Source organism: Muntiacus reevesi, chromosome 4, assembly GCF_963930625.1.
Source record: "Muntiacus reevesi chromosome 4, mMunRee1.1, whole genome shotgun sequence".
NCBI classification, from domain to species: Eukaryota; Metazoa; Chordata; class Mammalia; order Artiodactyla; family Cervidae; genus Muntiacus; species Muntiacus reevesi.
In genome coordinates, this window is record NC_089252.1 from 153866817 (window position 1) to 153888074 (window position 21258).

Consider the following 21258-nt stretch of genomic DNA (forward strand, 5'->3'; position numbering starts at 1 on the left):
CTGCATCTCAGTTTTATACTACTGTTGGCATCACATGCTTTTTACCAGAAAAGTACAACACCTAACTAACAAATTTGATTACCCACAAGTCTGGAGGACTTCTGCTTTCAAAAGCTTGAGGTTTCCTCACTCCGATCCTTCATGCTTTAGACACATATCCGTATTGTAGGGCTTCCCTGGTGGCTCAGGGGTAGAGAATCTGCCTGCCAAAGCAGGAGACACAGGTTTGATCCCTCTGTCAGGAAAATCCCCTGGAGAAGGAAACAGCAACCCACTCCAGAATTCCTGCCTGTGAAATCCCATGAACAGAAGAGCCTGGCGAGACACAGTCCATGGAGTAGCAAAGAGTCAGACATGACTTAGTGACTAAGCAACACAATATCTGCATTGTAGCACTTACTGGTTTAATTCACTCACTGAATTTTCAATGAAATATTGATATCCCTGGGTCATTTCAATGGCTTTGGGGAACAATATGTCAAATATCTGAAGCTGGAACTGTCCCCAGAAAATTAGAACATATTACAGAATGTAGCTGAGACTGATTCTGTCTCTCTGGAAATAGTAACAACAAAACGAAAGTTCATGCAATTTTGTCCGCCAAGAGATCAGACACCTCCTAGAGTCGGACACAACTGAGTGGCTTAACTTTCACTTCACTTTCACGAATTGGAGAAGGAAATGACAACCCACTCCAATGTTCTTGCCTGGAGAATCCCAGGGACAGAGGAGCCTGGTGGGCTGCTGTCTATGGGGTCACCCAGAGTCAGACACGACTGAAGCGACATAGCAGCAGCAGCAGAGCAGCTCTTCACACAGGAACATTACTAAATCAAAACTCAGCAAATGAACACTTAAGATTTTGCATCTAATGTATGTAATTTTCACAGTTATACTAAAAAAAACTGCACTTTGGCTAATGATATGCATGTTTAAGTAGCTAATGGAAACTGTAGTGTTGTCCAGTTTCCTCTGAAATGCATCCCTAAAATCTGATGGACTAGGTGTACTTATAAAGGACAGATAGATGGATGAAAACATTTTAATAAAATGTTAATAGTTGAATCTAAATGATGAATAAATGGATGTTCACTATAAAATTCAACTTTGCTGTAGGTCTGAAAATTTTCATAAGATAATGAAAAAAGTTATATTTACATGAACATTACTAGATGATAAAATGTGAGGTACAAAAAGAATTAAAAGTATGCAAGTGCATACTTTAAAAGTGTTCCATAAAATAAAAATGGGAAAAAAAGGAATATTTCCACATTAACATACTTTTAGCAATATTATCTAGAATATGTAAATAACTGAACTGCTAAGTTTAGTAGACTTGATTACTTATTTCAAGTTGGATAAAAGAAAGATCTCTTAATGTTATTTGGGGTACATTTAAATTTGAGAATACATGGAACAAATATATGGACCGTATATTATCTACAAGATGTTAGAAATTAACAAACTCATGTTCTGAATTCACTAAAAAATTTATTTCCAACTCCCTATAGTCTCCAAGAGAGAAATAACCAATGAAATGAACAGTACAAACATTCAACTAACCCAAGGAAAGAAATATTGTTTTGCAACTATTTAATTATGAAACCTAATTATATAACTCAAAACTAAATGTGACAGAAAAAAACCTTTTTAATTTCCTTCCCCTTGGCTGTACCGTACAGTACGTGGGATCATAGCCTCCCGACCAAGGTTTGCCCCAGTCATGGCAGTGAAAGCACCGAGTCCTAGCCGCGGGACTGTCAGGAACTCCCCCAGAATAAACATTTTTTTCAATGCTGCTGCTCATCACTACCCTCGATCTTCATAATGTTCACTGCCACCAAGATAAGAAAATCTTTTACTTGACATTCATTTGTTAACAGAAGAAGACAAGCAGAAATAGACAGGACTACTTCCGTTCCAGTTATATTACAGCGCCCAGAATATAAACCATTAAGTGTTTTGATCCTAGTTTCCAAACTTTATAACCCCTAAAAATCTGAAATAAGTCAACAGAAAGTGGACATTTTATGTTGCAACTTCATTACAATGTTCCACATTTTCTATCTGTTCCCTATCAGGCTAACAAGGTGGACTTCCACAACTGAAAACTTACTGGTGTCTAAAAGCCATTGTCACAAAACTTTTATCAAGGCTACAAAGTCAGATAAGCTCATAGAAATTACAGATTAAACAGAAAGCATATTTTTAAAAATAAAGGTCTTATGGACATCTAAAAGTTAAATATGGATGCTCTGTCATAATCAATGTCCTTCCAATAAAAGAATGTGCATGTTTACACGCAGATTCTGTGTAATATACTTCTTTGGGCTTAAGTCTCCTATTTATCTACTCAAGTTTAAAACCAAATAAAAATTTATGTGAAGTACCTTACAAGTAACTTATTATCAAAACAGAGGAATTTTTAAGTGCTCTAAAGTACTAAATAATAACTGGTATATCTGTCAAGTTACAACTAAGGAGAAGCTTTCCAATACTCAAATAAAGTATAATTTAACATTAGCACCAAAATATATGTCCAGTTGCCTTCTAGGTTAATCAAACTCAGAAGTTCACAAAACAGATACTTTACAACTGAGGACATACTAGTGTAGTAAGTACCATCTAAAGTCCCTATTTGATGTCACCTTTTATGTCACAGCAATAGTTTTTCAAACATATTTCTGGTGTATCAAATCAGCCTTGAGAATGAATGGGACAATGGGACAAAGTAAAGTAATAAAAAAGAGAGAAAGAGAAATGCAATAAAATCATCTTTTTTTTTTTTTGTTAGAGCAGAGAACCCAAACATACAAAATAAAATAGAACATTAACTTTCTCTATCTCAGACACTAGTGAGAGTGGGTTCTCAAATTTTTGAAGGATCTGCTAAAGTTTTATATTTAGGGAAAAAATATATTCTATCTTTTCAACCACAACTGGGTGTCATTTCTGCTGTGGGTCAGCCTCTTCAATCTTTCTGGAGCTATTTCTCTGTTCTTCCCTAGTAGTATATTGGACGCCTACCGACCTGGGGGCACTCATCTTTCAAATTTTTACATGAAGTTTTATTGAGGTATGACATTCATCTAAAAAAGTATACTAACTGTAAATGTTATTTTTGGATAAATTTTCACAAGGTTATCTCACTGTGTAACTACCACCCAGATCAATAAACAACATTCCTAGCACGGCAAAAGCCTTTCTGTGCCCTCTCCCTGTCACTACCTCTGTCTTCCAAAGGCAACCTCTTTCCCGGCTAGTTCTGCCTATCTTGAAACTTTATATAAAAGGAAACATATAAGACATACACTTTTGTTTCAGTATTGTTTGGGAGGTTCACACATGTTGCTGCATTTGACAGCAGTCCATTCTTTCTCATTGCTGTATAACTGAGCAATTAATTTATCCACACTGTTGGATATCTAGATTGCTGCCAGTTTGGAGCTTTTATGCACAAGGCAGCTAAGGACCGATCTTGTATAATGTCAATATTACACAACAATACAGTTTTTAAAATATTACTAAATGATCTTGTTTTATAAGCAAATATTTTATTTTATTTTTTTAATTTTGTAAGCAAATATTTTAAAATTTTTAATTATGATTTTATTAGGTCCAAGTAATAATTACAACTTTATGTATATTTCCAGTTTGTATCATTTAAACATTTTCACCTAAGAATTCTGCCAGTCCATGAAATGAGATGTGAATAGAAAATTACTTTTCCACCTAAAAGCAAGCAACAAACAACACAACAGCAGTAGGACTATCTGTGGCTTTGCCACTAACAGAAATCAGATATTTTTATATTATGTTACAGCTGTTGCAGATACCTTAAGAGTACCATTTACACTCATCACTCCTTTGAAACCATAGCAATGAAACCCCTACCATTGCTTGACATCTAACAACCTACTTAAAGAAGTATATACCACTACATCACAAATATGATTTTTAATAGTTTTAGGCTATAATAATAACAATAAGTAATAGGCTTCACCAGACTGCTAAAGGGTTCCACGTCACAGAGAAAGTTAAAAATCTCCATTTTTTTTTTAAACTGAAATGCAGGTGTAACATAAAAGGCAAAGGGATAATTTTCCAAGAGCCATCAAAGAAGTATAACATATTGAGGGGAAAGGAAGGCTTTAAATTAATAACCATAATAAGTGTTCACCAGAAAATCTGTAGTGTCTGATTCTTAGGGAGAGAGGATATGAGAATACAGACTTTACAGAGTAAGACAAACTGATTGGGGGAATGGAGAGATCAATCTAACGGAATTAAAATAGGAGATGAGTGAACTTGGATAAGGTCTGGGCATGTTCCGTGCTCCAAAAGTAGAAAAGCTGTCTGGATTCCTCCCCATCTAGGAGGAGCCTAGAAGCCAGAGAACTTAACGAAGTAAGATTTACCTTTAGATTTACAGTTGAATACATCTAACCTGATTTCACAGACACTTGTGTAAAAACACATCTCCCTATCTGCTTACAGCTGATGAAATTATTTTAAAAGGAAAAAATGCCTCTGTTTCACTTTGACACACACAAAAACAGCATAAAATGAAAACTTTGTTTAGGTTTTGTTTAGGTTTTACTACAACATCCTCATTCACTGAGGACTTCCCTCTCCTGCAACGCAGGAAACCCGTTTGATTCCTGGGTCGGGAAGATCCGTTGGAGAAGGGATAGACTACCCACTTCAGTATTGGGCTTCCCTTGTGGCTCAGCTGGTAAAGAATCTGCCTGCAATGTGGGAGATCAGGGTTCGATCCCTGGGTTGGAAAGATCCCCTGGAAAAGGGAAAGGCTACCCACTCCAGTACTCTGGCCTGGAGAATGCCATGGGCTGTATAGTCCATGGGGTCACAAAGAGTCGGACACGCCTGAGCGACTTTCACTTTCCCTTTCCTTCACCTGACCTCTTGAACTCAACTGTCATCATCAGTGACTTCAGTGCTCAGTCACAATCTGACTTTAACTCTGCAAATAGGAATTACCTGATGAACTTTTTTTTTTTTAATTTTTCAGTGGGTTTTGTCATACATTGTTTAAACAACACTGACATCCAGATTCTAGTCACAAAGATCATGACTTCATTAGCTAGGGAGGACCCATTCACTGGTATTTAAGAGCTCTCTAGCTGAATCTAATGTACAGTGAGGACTGAGAGCCCTAATTTATATCACTGATCCAAAATCCAACCTCAAAGTTCCGTTAATCTCAACTCCAATAACCTTCACCCACCCTCATTCCTACCACATACACTGAATTTCAGTACCCAGAACTGCTCCATTTTGGAAACTCTACATTCCAAGATATTGATTACTTATCTTTCCGCCATACCTCGTCTTCAACCTCACAGAGACTTTCCTGTCCTTCAACCTCTCACTGCTTTCAATTCACTGTCTGTCTCACAGCCTTATTCCCTTTCCTAATCAGTCCATTCCACATAACATATTACCTCAATAATTCTTACCTCCCTGGGTCCATCACTCATCTTGCAATCTTAAATCAATACAACTTGCTTTCACTACTCCCAAATTGGTGCCCCTATAAAATTTAAGCTTATAGACCTTCAGTAACAGTGTTTTTAAACATCTCTGGTCAGGAGATCCCTACAATAGCTATGCCAAAACTTCAATACTGGCCTCAAGTCTCCCTCTACCTCCTCTGCTTTCAACAGATGATCTTGCCACCTCTTACTTCAGGTAAAAATAAAGGCCTTGAGATATGAACTTTCTCAAATCCATTCTCACACAGACAATGAGATTAGAGGGTCCTACCCATTGGTCTTTTGTTGTTGTTCAGTCACCAAGTCATGTCTGACTCCCTGCAACCCCAAAGCCACAGCACGCCAGGCCTCCCTGTCCCGCACCATCTCCCAGAGTTTGCCCAAGTTCATGTCCATCCAGCCATCTCATCCTCTGATGCCCTCTTCTCCTTTTGCCCTCAATCTTTCCCAGCAACAGGGACTTTTCCAAAGAGTCATCTGTTCACATCAGGTGACCAAAATACTGGAGCTTCAGCATCAGTCCTTCCAATGAGTATTCAGGGTTGATTTCCTTTAAAATTGACTGCTTTGATCTCCATGATGTCCAGAGGACTTTTAGGAATCTTCTCCAGCACCACAGTTTAAAGGCATCAAATTTTTGGTGTTCTGCCTTCTTTATGACCCAGCTCTCACAACTGTACAAGACCACTGGGAAGGCCATAGACTTGACTATATTGAACCTTTATCGGCAGAATGATGGATCTGCTTTTCAACATACTGTCTAGATTTGTCATAGCTTTCCTTCCAAGAAGCAATTGTCTTCTGATTTCATGGTTGTAGTCACCATCCGCAGTGATTTTAGAGCCCAGGAAGAGGAAATCCATCACTGCTTCCACCTTTTCCCCTCCTATTTGCCATGAAGCAATGGGTCTGGATGCCATGATCTTAGTTTAATATTTAGTTTTAAGCCAACTTTCTCACTCCCCTCCTTCACCTTCATCAGGAGGTTCTTTAGTTCCTCTTTGCTTTCTGCCACTAGAGTGGTATCATCTGCACATCTGAGGTTGTTGATATTTCTCCTGCCTATCTTGATTTCAGCTTGTGACTCATCCAGCCTGACATTTCTCCTGATGTGCTGGGCATACAGGTTTTTTGTTTGTTTGTTTGTTTGTTTTTTCGGCATACAGGTTAAACAAACATGGTGACAACAGACAGCCCTGCTGTGCTCCTTTCAAACCCTAAAGCAATCAGTTGTTCCATACTAGGCGGCTAAATGTCGCTTCTTGACTCGTGTGCAGGTTTCTCAGCAGACAGGTAAGATCATCCTGTATTTCCATCTCCTTAAGAGCTTTCTACAATTTGTTATGATCCACAAGTCAAAGGCTTTAGTGTAGTCAATGAAGCAGAGTTAGATGTTTTTCTTGAATTCCCTCGCTTTCTCCATGATCCAGCAAATAAGTTGGCAATTCGATCTCTGGTTCCTCTGCCTTTTCCCTTGTGGCTCAGCTGGTAAGGAATCCGCTTGCAATGCGGGAGACCTGGTTTTGATCCCTGGGTTGGGAAGATTCCCTGGAGAAGGGAAAGGCTACCCACTCCAGTATTTGGGCCTGGGGAACTCCATGGACTGTATAGTCCATGGGGTCGCAAAGAGTAGGACACAACTGAGCGACTTTCACTTTCACTTTCCTCTGACTTTTCTAAACACAACTTGGACGTCTGGAAGTTCGTGGTTTGTGTAACACTGAAGCCTAGCACGCAAGATATTAATGATGAACTTACTAGCATGGGAGATGAGCGCAGCTGTCTGATGGTTTGAACATTCTCTAGTACTGCCCTTCTTGGGAAATGAAATGAAGACTGACCTTCTCCAGTCCTGTGGCCACTGCTGGGTCTTCCAGATTTGCTGACATATTTGAGTTATGACACTGATAAACTGATTCCTATCTTAAAATTCACTCCTCCTCATCTTATTTAAACCAGCTTCTTTGCTTAGCAATAACCTCTGGGCAGATCTCCTGGCTTTCAATTTTAACAGCTCTTTAAGCCAACTCCCACTGCAGTATGTTCTATCATTATCATATTCGTAGCATGTACACACAATGCAGAATAGTGTCATAAAGGTTTTATGTTGTAACTTTCTCCATGATTTTATCATTGAGTATTTCCCATTGTTATCTGAAACTGTATTTCCACATATAAATTTCTGTCTACATTTTAAGGCTCTACTAAGCTCTATAAATGTTATACTATTCAACACTCAAGATTGTTTTGAAGATTAGGAAGTTTATACCTCACTTACAGTAAGCAGGCACTAGCTAAATGGATAGTCACAATAAATTATCATTTAAAGGAAGTCATCTTCTCTCTAAATATACCTTATTTTATAATCTGAAGCCATGTAAATGTGTTACAGAAGCTTTCATAGTGGCTCAGCAGTAGAGACTCCAGTATTTCTGCCTGGCAAATCCCACAGACTAAGAAGCCTGGTGGGCTATAGTCCCTAGGGTCACAAAGAGTCGCACATGACTCAGTGGCTAAACAACAACAACAAATGTGTTACATTAAGAAAAATCTAGCTAGAAAAGAAAAAAAAAACAAAGTAAAACAAACCCAAAGATATATATTCAGTTATGGCATAACCACACAGAAAATCCTTTTAAGTATCCCAAATTTCTAATAGGATATATCCATACGAGAGTAAGAGACCTAAAAAAAAATTGTTTTTAAAAAAATAATCTGTACCTTTTCTCATCGTTGCATTAGTCCTACATTTTGTTTATCACTTGTTTGTTCCAGGTAAACTAAAAAATAATTCTATCAAGCTGAAAATATTTTTAAATTGAGATATTTATTAGAAACATCAAGTCTATAAATCAACCTGGAAAAAATGACATTTGGTAATAATTAAATCTGCCCCTTCTGAAATATGGTAGGCCTCTTCGTTTTTTCCACCTTAAATCACTTTAGACCAACCCCAACCTAAGCTGTAACCTAGCAGAAATGACAATCATGAAGGTGATATCACCCATCTAAGAGGGTTAGAAGATTTACTTATAGAAGTAAAAAAAAAAACTAACATATAAACAAATATTTGTGCCGTCTGATGCTGTATAAGGAATCCATAATATATTCATGTACCATCACCATGAGCCCAATCGCCCTAAGCAAAAGTTTGACAGCTTCCTGACCTCCTCCAGATCCTCCCTTGGATCTCTACAGAGGATTTTGAGAGAGAGAGAGAGAGAACATACACCCATTCAATAAACATGAGTGCCTACTATGTGCCAGGTTATAAACACAGTGCTGGGAATAAAAAGCAAAACAGCAAGCTCCTTGACAAAGAAAAGGACTGGCTCAAATGACTAAATCCCAGAGAAAGGAAGAGAAAAGCAGAAGAACAGCATACCAGAAACTGCCCACCCGCCCTGAGTTGCCCCTTGCTTAAATACGTCTTTGTTAACAGACGGTCTGAGTTTTATCAAACCTTGAATTTTCTTCACAAATTACATTCAACACAAGCCCTCCCTTTTAGAAATTTAAATAAGAAATATAAACTATAGATTTTCTACATAAACAAAATGTTATCTTTTATTTTCAAACTTTTGATTTTTAAAAGCTTGATCTATCCCTATTTCAACTAGTTTTAACAGAGAAAATTCACTTGGATGCCAGGTTTTGAATTACTCTAATGTAAGAACAACTTACACTGAGGTGACTTCGAGGAGGTACTCTTTCTCTTGGAAGTCTTTCATAGTCATATCGTCCCTCAGACCACATTTCATCTCCTCTGTAAGCCACTAAAGAATAAAAAAAGAAACCAGAGAATAATGGGTTTTAGGTTACTAGGAAGTAAGTAAGAAAAGGAAAAGGTAAGTTATTACATTCTGATACAAATATTTTCTAGAGACACTTAAGGAGGAATAAATTTAAGTGATTAAAAGGAAAAAATAATTACAACAATTCTTCAAAAATAATTTTGAAACTTTCTTTAAAAAAGTGTAATAAAAAGTCCCACCTTTCTTCAATTTCCAAGGCTATGAAAAGCTTCCAAGACCATATTCCCATTAACTATCGGAAGATTCATACTACCACCAGTTTTCCATTCTCATTGAGTGAAAATTATAAAAGATTCGTTTCAATGAGTAGTATGAGAGACTTATCAGCAAAGCTGAATGATGTGTACAACAGCAGCTTCATCTTTTATACATCCTTAAAAGCTTACTGTCTCTGTACATCCAAAGAAGTGGTTTTACCTGGAAAAAACACTAAGCAAACAATCCTGTGAAAACATACTCAACAAATCCTGAAAGAAACCACTCTTGATTTTTTTTTCAATTCTATAATCTCATTTTAATGCCAAGGCACCTTTGTAAAATTTGAAATTAAAAGTTCTGCCAGCATTCTTCACATGTGGGATGCAAAGAGAGACTCCTACTTTGACAGAGAGCTGACACATTCTGGGTAGAGAGCTAATGCAGCGTGATACAGAGTCCTGATGAAAGAGCATCTGTGAACAAGATGTAAGTTATTTACATAAAATGCTGACACCACAGTTGAGTAGCTGGCAAATGTCTCTGTAAAGGACCAGACAAATATTTCTGGCACTGCAGGTCACAGGTCTCTGCTACAGCTGCTCAATTCTGCTATTTCATAACACGAAAGCAGTCACAGGCAACATATATCAATGTATGGGTATGGCCACGCTCCCAAAACATTCTATCTACAAAAACAGGCAGGTAGCCTCAGAGTAGATGACAAATATTTAACAGGATAGAAATGGAAGAGGGTAAAGTACTCATGGATCAGTATAGATCTATGAACCATCCTGATGAGTAGACAGATGATCTTGAGTAAGAAGCAAAATGAGACAGGTACCAAGTTCGGGTCTTTTAGTACACAGAAAACAAGGCAACAAGTCCACATGCACAGTCCACAGATCCATGAAGAAGAAAAATATTTCAAAGACACACATCAAGAGATTTTTGGTGGTTCTTTATGATGAAATACTGAGGAGGAGAAAAAAGAATGGACATCCCGTTTTGGCAGCACAGAACTGTAATATTTTAGGTTAGTTTAAGCTAAGGGAAAAATAAAGTCTGGAAGATGAGGGCAATATTTTTTAACACTACCATAGTACAATCAACCTTAATTCTCTCTGTAAAAAAAAAGAAAAAAAAAAACTATAATGTGTTCTAATACAAACAGACCAAATAAAATTAACTAACCAAAGTGCCAGGGGAAATCTTAAGTTATAAATTAGCTTTTACTATTATGCATAAATTAACCTGAATTGCAACTCAATAATCATTAACAATATAATTATTAACAATGTTATTTCAAAGTAAACAGTCTTTCAGCTAGAAGAATTGATGGAAGCTTAAAAGGAACTGTCAACATTACTTCTTCTCTCCTACCTTTACTGAATCCAGGTTTCAGTAAAAGTTTCAATCTAAACAATGAGTTAGGTTTTATCCTACTTAAGATAATAGCACACAGAAACAGTAACAGCAACAAACTGAAATCAAATCACAGGGGAAAAAAAAAAACCCAGCTACCCTAAAGAAAAACAGATATATGACACAGTTCACACAAAAAAAGGAATGCAATTGCTTAATCTTTTGAAAAGATGCTCACCTTTCTTCAAAATAGAGATGAAAACTAAAACTATAATGGTGTACCCAAAGCTCTGCAAAATCAAACTGTTTTGATGAAAGTAAGAAAAATGAAAGTGAAAGTCACTCAGGGGTGTCCAACTCTTTGTAACCCCTCTATACGGTCCATGGAATTCTCCAGGTCAGAATACTGGGATGGGTAGCCATTCCCTTCTCCCGGGCATCAAACCCAGGTCTCCCGCATTGCAGGTGGATTCTTTACCAGCTAAGCCACCCAGGAAACCCAAGAATACTGGAGGGGGTAGCCATCCCCTTCTCCAGCAGATCTTTTGGACCCAGGAATCAAACCAGGGTCTCTTGCATTGCAGGCAGATTCTTTACCAGTTGAGCTACCAGGGAAGCCCAGGGTAAGGAAAGCAACATTCATGCATTAATGAAATATAATTTGGAACAGACTGGAAACAATTTGACAGCATCTATTAAAAATGTTAAATACACATACGCTTTGACTTGGCAATTCCCATCTACGTATACTTGTCCGTGTGCATGGCAAAGACTGAAAGCCACCTAAAATGTCCCTCAGGAGGGTACAGATTAAATGAAATATTATACATTCATATACAGTAATTCTATGCAAACCATGTCAAGGAAAAGTGATATCACATATAACAACACAGAAAGACTGTCAAGATACACCGCTAAGTAAAAAAGAGCAAAGGGGAGACTAACATGTAGAGTATGCAGACACCTTGGAAGTAAAAAAGCAGGATATGAATACACACATGCTATACACAGACTACTCCTGGGAGTAATAAGCAAGAGAACATAACCGTGCCTGCCTCTGGGGAACACGAGATGGCTGAAGTATAGGAGGGCAAATATTTTCACTGCATGTTTTACACACTTTTATTATAAGAACAGACCATTGTTTTTAAAGGTCCTGAAAATCATTCAATAAATAAAATATGTCAAGTGATGGCAAAAATTATAACTATAAATTAATGAACTAAAGGAGAACATAAGGAAAAGTAAGATTTTGTAATTAATGAGAAACAAAAACTACAAGAGCTCTAAAGAAATACTATATAGTTTCTTAACAAGATGCAATACTAAATTACTGAAATCTACAGGCTTCCCACACCAACAAAAATGTATGAATAATTACTATTCTACTTACTTGAGTCCTTTCAGGAATCAAATTTAAAGTTGTCAACAATTTCCTGTAGGTGAGGGGGAATACAGACGTAAGGATTTGTGTCTGTACATACCAATAGAGAAATATAATTAAACTTTCATTCATTTGTACAAGCTCTCAAAATAAAAAATTATGTGCCTTAATAAGCAAAACTCCCTTCAAACACACCTTTGAAAATAGAATATATTATTCTGACCACCAGAGGCCACTCAAGTTTCATAAGAACAACAAAATTTTGTTGTTAAGAAGATTTCTAGTCCTAATTTTGCCAACTGAGAGGTGGACAGGGTATCTCTCTTATCCTTTCTCTGAAAGGACTGCACTAGATGCTGAAGGTCATTTTCCCCAAGAACACTAGCTTTAAAGCATCTCACATATTGAAAGAAAATCTGACATCCTTTAGTCTGGAAAACCCTACATTTTTATATTGGTAATAAATGGTCCCATGTTCAAAAGTAATCCCAGTATCAAACCAATAATCATCAGCTCATCAAAGAACACTCAATTTATTAGGTGTAAGTTTGAAGGAAAGCTTTTAATGAGTTCCCCTCAAAATACACAAAGTACATTGAGCAACCTTACATAAAAATGAAAAAAGAAAAAAAAAGGCATGTATGACTTATGATGAAATTTGCAAATATCTCAAATATTCTTAACTTTTAAAAAAAGCAATTAACTCTACTCAAGGCTCCAGCTCTACCTACCACTTTGCATGAAATTCAAAGGACAGAGGAGTGGGTCTACTAGAAAGATTAGGCTCACCTAATTTCTGTACAGAAATTTTGAGAAGTGCCTCACTAGCTAAGTGAAGAAATAAGACTGTATTTATAGTCTTAAATTTATAGGTCACTCTTGATCTAGTTCCCTTTTATTGCCTGGCAGTTTGGAAGACAAAAAACAAAAATTTTATTGCAATTACCTCACAGTATTGCTAGTTTAATTAATCAATCCACAACTTACAGAAGCTAAAGAAAAAAAGCAGCAAACAAAGTGAAAGTAATTAACTTTGATGAAGCCCAGCAACTGAAAATAAAGCAGCTAGAACAAAGCAAAAATTAAGAAACACAATCATACAGAAAGTCGAAATAGTACTATCTAGAATATACATCATCAAGAGACAAGAGACCAATTAAATTCCTTTGTGGAAGAGCTAAGTGTAAAGAAATGAGTCACACAGTTAAAATTCAGAAACAGGAAACAAACTAAATAAAAGCAGATTTATTAGATAGGTAGTTACTGCTTAATAGGTATGTTATTTCAGTTTGGGGAGATGAAAAGCACTGGGCGGTGGAGATGGTTGCACAACAATGTGATGTACCTAACTAATACCACTGAATCCTATGCTCTAATGGCTAAAAAGGAAATTTTTGTGTATATTACAATTTTGTAAAAAAATTTAACATGAACTTATCCAGCATCAAACTCTCAACTGAATTTGCTGAATATATCTCCTGTAAGGCATCAAACTGTATTCTGAACTTAATTTCTACTAGAAACAAACAGCATCCACAAACAGCTAGATGTTACACTACTATCACCAAACTTCAACTCCTACAGTGAAATCTATGACAATGTTAGGTATTTGACTTCATACCTAATGACGCCCCAATATTCACCTTATTAGGAGCTATAAAACACTTTCAAGTAAAACTGGTAAATAAATTCTCTTCACTTTAAAAAGTTGACAATTTTTTAAAGATCTTAATTTAAAATTTCAATTACTGTAATTATAGGAATAATTTCATAACAAAAATAAAAATACATATTTAATTGTCTATATCACTGTGAATAAATATAAACATCAGTCTATAAAGCAATCTCTTATAATCAATTATTTCACTTTTTTAACTTATTTCTTACTAGTGAATACACCAAAATATTTTTAGTGAATATGCAGGTATTTAGCCTTTAAACATTCTCTTCCCATACCTATTGCTTTCATAAAACAGCAATAACAAAATATAATCTTTATTATCTAAATTACTATGTATTTTCAGAATAAGTATATAAAATAGTAGAGCACAAAACAGTGGTGAAATTAAACAGAGCTTTGGTGTAGCAAAATAATTAGCATCCACTAGTAGAAAACACCCCTTTCATTCTTAAGAAACCTATATAAGTGGGAAACATAGAAATATAAATAGACAACTCCGTATGCAACAATGTACTGTTAGTAAAACAAAACAGAAGACATACTTTGATGATTACCTGCAAAAGAAAGGAAAAAACAATGGGCTGTAAAGAAGATGGACTTTAAGCTGGATTTTAAAACAACAGGAATGGGAAAAGGTATCAGAGCAGGAGGATATGATGAAGGTCGTGTAGGGCAATGAGGAAGAATGCTAATATCACCTTGAATTCAAAGAGTTTGTGTGTAATTTTTGAAGCATTTAAGAATAAGTGATAAGCACAGCAATCTTCAAAACAGGCACATGTTTATGACATTACCCAGATTTAACCTATTGACCCATTCTGGAATTGAAGCTCATCAGCTAAATTTAAAGGCACTCAGACTCCCAGCAAACTGAAGTGATGATGTTTACTTACCTGTCATCACTTCATACTACCCATTAGAGGAGTATCAGAAGTACTCTAGTAAAGTTCTCTAACCCAACACCCCATGAAAACTGAAGAATACAACAGAAAAATGGAAGGACCCTCTACATCACAATTAGGCAGAGAAAAGAATTAGAATTCAATGTGGGGAATACAGGCTTCAAAAGTTTGCTAATAACCGATACTCCCTTTCATGGATCACAGCCTTGTCATGGGGAAGGGGCTTCTGTAACTCAACGAAGATATAAGCCACGCCATGCAGGGCCACCCAAGATGGACGGGTCAAGTGAAGAGTTCTGATAAAATATGGCCCACTGGAGGAGGGAATGGCAAATCACTCCAGTAATCTTGTTGCAAGAACCATATGAACAGCACGAAAAGGTAAAAAGATATGACACCAAAACAAGAGCCCCCGCAGAAAGGAAGGTGTCCAACACAGAGACGAGCAGAGGGCAATTACTAACAGCTCCAGAAAGAACGAAGCTGCTGGGCCAAAGTGGAAACAACGCTCAGTTGGGATGTGTTTGGTGGTGAAAATAATGTTCAATGCTGTAAAGAAGAATACTGCATGGAAACTTGGAATGTTAGGTCCATGAGTCAAGGTGAATTGGATGTGGTCAAGAAGGAGATGGCAAGGAGCTGGCAAGTGTGAACATCAACATCCTGTGGAATCAGTGAACTAAAATGGACAGGAATGGGTGAATTTAATTCAGATGACCATTATATCTACTACTGTGGGCAAGAATCCCTTTAGAAGAAATGGAGTAGCCCTCATGGTCCACAAGAGAGTCAGGAATGCAGTACTTGGGTACAATTTCAAAAATGACCAAATGAGTTCATTTCGTTTCTAAGGCAAACCATTCAACATCACAGTAATCAAAGCTTATGCCCCAACCAGTAATGCTGAAGAAGCTGAAGTTGAACAGTTCTATGAAGACCTACAAGACCTTCTAGAACTAACACCAAAAACAGATGTTAGTTTTTTTTCATTATAGGGGATGGAATGCAAAAGTAGGAAGTCAAGAGATCCCCGGAGTAATAGGCAAATTTGACCTTGTATACAAAACAGAGCAGGGCAAAGGCTATCAGAATTTTGCCTAGAGGACACACTGATCAAGCAAGCACCCTTTTCCAACAACATGAGACGACTTTACACGTGGGTATCACTAATGGTCAATATCAAAATCACGCTGATTATATTCTTTGCAGCTAAAGATGGAGAAGCTCTATATAGTCAGCAAAAACAAGATCTGGAGCTGACTGTGGCTCTGATCATCAGCTCCTTACTGCAAAAATTCAGGCTTAAATTGAAAAAAGTAGGGAAAACCACAAGGCCATTCAGGTATGACCTAAATCAAATCCCTTATGATTACACAGTGGAAGTGACAAATATATTCAAGGGATTAGATCAGGTAGACAGAGTGCCTGAAGAATCATGGACAGAGGTTCATAACCAAAACCATCCCAAAGAAAAAGAAATGCAAGAAGGCAAAGTGGTTGTCTGAGGAGGCTTTACAAAATAGCTGAGGAAAGAAAAGAAGTGAAAGCAGGGAGAAAGGGAAAGATATACCCAACTGAATTGATAGCTCCAGAGAATACTAAGGAGAAATGAGGACTTCTTCAATGAACAATGCAAAAAAACAGAGGAAAACAGGAGAATGGCAAAGACTAGAGATCTCTTCAAGAAAATTGGAGATATCAAGGGACTGTTTCATGCAAGGATGGGCATGATACACAACAGAAAAGGTAAGGATCTAAACAGAGGCAGAAGAGCTTAAGAAGAGGTGGCAAGAATACACAGAAGAACTATCCAAAAAAGATCTTAATGAAACATATAACCATGATGGTGTGCTCACTGACCTAGAGCCAGACATCCTGGAGTGTGAAGTCAAGGGGCCCCTAGGAAGTACTACCATGAACAAAGCTAGTGGAGATGATGGAATCCCAGCAGAGCAATTTAAAATCCTAAATGATAATGCTGTTAAAGTGCTACACTCAATATGTCAGCAAATTTGGAAAACTCAGCAGTGGCCACAGGACTGGAAAAGGTCAGTTTTCGTTCCAATCTCAAAGTAGGGCAATGCCGAAGTGTTCAAACTACTGCACGACTGCACTCATTTTCCATGCTAGTAAGGTGATGGTCGAAGTCCTTCAAGCTAGGCTTCAATAGTATGTGTACCAAGAACTTCCAGATGTACAAGGTGGGTTTAGGCAGAGGGACCAGAGATCAAATTGCCTATATCCACTGAATCATAGGAAAAGCAAGACAATTCCAGAAAAACATCTACCTTTGCTTCACTGACTATACTAAAGCCTTTGACTGTGTGGACCACAATTTTCCACAAATTGTGGAAAATTCTTAAAGAGACGGGAATACCTGATCATCTTACCTGTCTCCTGAGAAACCTACAAGTGGGTCAGAAGCAACAGTAGAGCCTTACATGGAACAACTGACTGGTTCAAAACTGGGAAAGGAGTACTCCAAGATTGTATATTGTCACCCAGCTTATTTAACATAATTCATGCAAAGTACATCATGCGAAATGCCAGGCTGGATGAGTCACAAGCTGGAATCAACATTGCCAGGAGAAATATTAACAACCTCAGATATGCAGATGATACCACTCTGATGGCAGAAAGCAAAGAGGAACTAATGAGCCTCTTGATGAAAATGAAAGAGAAGAGTGAAAAAGTTGGCTTAAAACTCAACATTCAAAAAATGAAGATTATGGCATCCTTTCCCATCACTTCATGGCAAACAGATGGGGAAACAATGGAAACAGTGGCAGATTTATTTTCCTGGGTTCGAAGATCACTGCAGATGGTGACTGCAGCCATGAAATTAGAAGACGTTTGCTCCTTGGAAGGAAACCTATGACAAACCTAGACAGTGTATTAAAAAGCAAAGACATCAATTCATCGACAAAGGTCCGTACAGTCAAAGTTATGGTTTTTCCAGTAGCCATGTACAGATATGAGAGCTGGACCATAAAGAATGCTGAGCGCAATATCCTCCTGTCAAACTATTTATGCTTTGATTCCACAGGTAAGGCATTAGAGAAACATCTCTCTAGTCAACTTCCAGTATTAAATACACTCAGGATAAATAGCTTTCCCTCCTTCCCAAATGCATTTCTTTCACTCTTTATATTCATTCAATAACTGATTTGATAGCAAACCACGGTGAGCAATTAGGTCACATTTCAGGCCTTTGCACTGGCAATTCCTCACCCAGAATGCTTTTCTCCAGGTATTTGCATGGTTAACCCTCAGTGTCACTTCCAAAGTCGTCTTAATGTCACTTTTCTACCACATTCCCCTAATTTTGCTATTTTTTTTTTCATAGCACTAATCATACTAGATAACTCTGATGTATATTACTGGTCCCTTGCTACTAGGAATGTAAACTATAAGAACTACATTGTTAATTTATAAATATTAAGCACCTAGAACAATCCATACAATGTATGTGTTCAGTATCCATAGAAAAAATCTGTTAATGCTGGTAACATGCCCTCTTTAGATAAATGATTCCCACATCTCCACTTCCTTTCAAGAGGATATCTCACAGCAGCTCCAATTCAGTATGCCCTCACACTACTCAGAAACCTGCTTCATCTCCTGTCTTCCCCATTTTGGTCAGTGACACCATATTGGATAAACAAAGGCCCAAATCAGAAACCTGAGTCACACTAGAACCAAAACTTATCATATCTCAAGTTAACTAAAGCCAATTACTTCTATCACCTCAATATATAAGGCACATGTGTCCTTCCCTATCCCAGCTATCAGCATCTTTGTTCATTTCCTTTTAGTCTAGTCATTGGACCCCCCAAGAGTAAAACACTGGTCTCCTTGCTTCTGATGTCACCTCCTACATCCAGCAACTATAGCAAGAGTGTTCCCATAAGACAACTAGTTTAAAAATCTCTCAGTGACTCCCCATTTCCTAAGAATGAAGTCTCCACCTAAACTTGAAAATGGCTTTTTTTGACTTTTATCCTATCTCTCCAGCTTCACCTCTTACCAATTCCCAGACAGTCTCCTGAACCTCCAGACATATCAAACTACATTTTGTTCTGCAAGTGTGGCACTATTTCTCATCACCCTATCATGGCAAGCCTTTCTCCTGCCTAGAATATCTTTCTTCAACTTATCTGTCTTCTCTCTCTACTCTTTCTTCAGGATTCAGCTAAAATGTAAGATTTTCTTATATTCTCCAGAAAGAGTGAAGAGTTTCTTCTTCAGGCCTCCTAAAGCACCCTGCTATATTAGTACTATATAACCTAATATTCAATTTACTTTCCTTCCTCTCCTCCCTCCCAAACTAAACACCACAGCAAAGGCAATGACTGTGTACCTCTCTTACTTCTGCTGTTTAGCAGAGTAAAGAGAAAGTGAAGTTGCTCAGTTGTGTCCGACTCTTTGAGACCCCATGGACTGCAGCCTACCAGGGTCCTCTATCCATGGGATTTTCCAGGCAAGAGGTACTTATTAAATATATGCCAAATAAACATATTATTCATATGACCACTACATAAGCTATTCTAGAGAACCTAATTATTGGCTTTTATCTTTTGGTTATTCAGGAAACTTCCAATGAGCACTATTAGATTATGAGTCTTATCACACATCTCATGACACTAATGCCACTTCATTTTGAGCAAATGGTACCAATGAGAATCCTTTAGCTCCAGCACCTAAAGCAGTGATTCTCAACCCTGTCTTCATATGAGGATCATCTAGAAAGCTTCAAAAAATACTTATATCTTATTCCCTAAAATCCCTATATAGTTGGCTGGGACTTTTTTTAAAATCTTAAACTTGTTTCACCTTAGGATCTGATCCATTGACGTTAAAGCAAGGTAAACATATTCCTGATATTCTAAATTAAAATAAGTTTTTAAGTGTCAACCTGAGCCTAAAAATTACATAATACTATTTCTACTTGAAAATGTTTAAAATTCCAGACATCTAGAACAAAAATAAATTTTAGAATATAAAGTGTATGAGGAAAATAAAAACACTGGATGTCAACTAAAATGGTCAAAATAAAGCAAAGAATCCACAGAAATTAATCACTGCTCAGTGCTCAGAGAGAGATAAATACAGGCAATGGCCATTTTAAAAAGCCAAGAAAATTCAAATATAATCATATATAAGATCACTTAAATGTGGATGAACAACAGTAAATGGCAGAATCCGAGAAAACAGAATGGAAATGTGCCTAAGAAAGACACAAATGATGAGGGCAGAAGATTCACTTTGCAAAGGAGCAGAAAAGTGAGCCTGCATAGGTACTTAACAAGCTTTCATTTCCTCCCCTGAAGTAGATATTATCCCTCCCATTCCAGAAAAAAACACAGAGGCTCTGAAAAGCTCAAATCTCAGAGGCTTAGGGAGCCTCAAATCAGACTCAGGCCTGTATGACTTTAAAAGCAAAGCCTTCCCCACCATACCACACTGCTTCACAGAGCAACAGGCAAGAGCAGAGAGAACAAATCCAAAGGCATTAAACGGCACAACAAAGCCAGAAACTAGACGAGGAGCTCCCTGTAGACTTCTAAACCTAGAAACAAAGTGAGAGGAAAATGTCATTCCAGAAGATTAATCTGAAACTACGCAGGATGGATTGAAGGCGAAGAAGCTAGAGGAAAGAAGATCGCTGCTTGCTTCATAACGAACGCAATAACTCAGTACTGTTAAAGTGCTGCATACTCTACTAGTGCCACATGTCACTTGACTTTTCACTGTTTTAAGAAAACCTCTTTAAGTATTAAATACTTACTAGTAGCTTCTTGACTGTTCCTTGTAAGTGAACAAGTAACGGAAATTAATAGGCAAAATTATCAGATGTTTGACTGAGTATAATATTGTCAAATTAAAACCTCACTTCACATATGGATAAATGTTACAGTCTTAACTGGTCAGCCTCCTTCCTGTCTTTTACCCTCCATTCCACACTTATGACAGACACTCAATTAACCATGCTAAAATTCATAGCTGAAGTGTCCCTGAACGTCAGGGAGCTACTTTCCAGAAGCCTAATAGTCTATTAATTAACTGTAACAAATCCAAACGTCTCTACCCTTCATATGCCCCCTTCTGTTATTTCACCTAGCCTCCTGTTCTCTCCACGCCTTCCTCCTCACCGTGTCACAAAGTAATGAACACTACCCTAGAGTAAGAACACTTACTTCTCCAACTGGAATACATCTTTTCTTTCTCCCACTAAATTTCCAAATATCCATCAAGGCCCAGTTCAAAATCTATTATTCTCCAGAAAGCCCACTTCTGAACCGTATAACACTTAAAACAGATTCCAAACCAATGACTAAGAAGCCACATGTGACTTGTTTGGCCCAGGCTTCTTTTTCCTTAATAAAACATTATCCCATTG

The 21258-nt window shown here is 37.3% G+C and overlaps 1 protein-coding gene across 7 annotated transcripts in view; it reads right to left on the bottom strand.

Annotated features, from left to right (window-relative positions):
• Window positions 1–21258, bottom strand: part of PPHLN1 (periphilin 1) — a 150470-nt gene that overhangs the window by 127138 nt on the left and 2074 nt on the right. For 5 of the 7 annotated variants that reach the window (XM_065934597.1, XM_065934596.1, XM_065934594.1 and 2 more), the window contains exons 2-3: window positions 12285–12327; window positions 9201–9292 (exon numbers count right to left, since the gene is read on the bottom strand). In XM_065934597.1, coding sequence (XP_065790669.1) covers window positions 9201–9292; window position 12285 — 93 coding nt within the window. In that variant the 5' untranslated portion in view covers window positions 12286–12327. The remainder of the gene's footprint in view (window positions 1–9200; window positions 9293–12284; window positions 12328–21258) is intronic. The other 2 variants (XM_065934599.1, XM_065934595.1) reach the window with 1 other exon arrangement.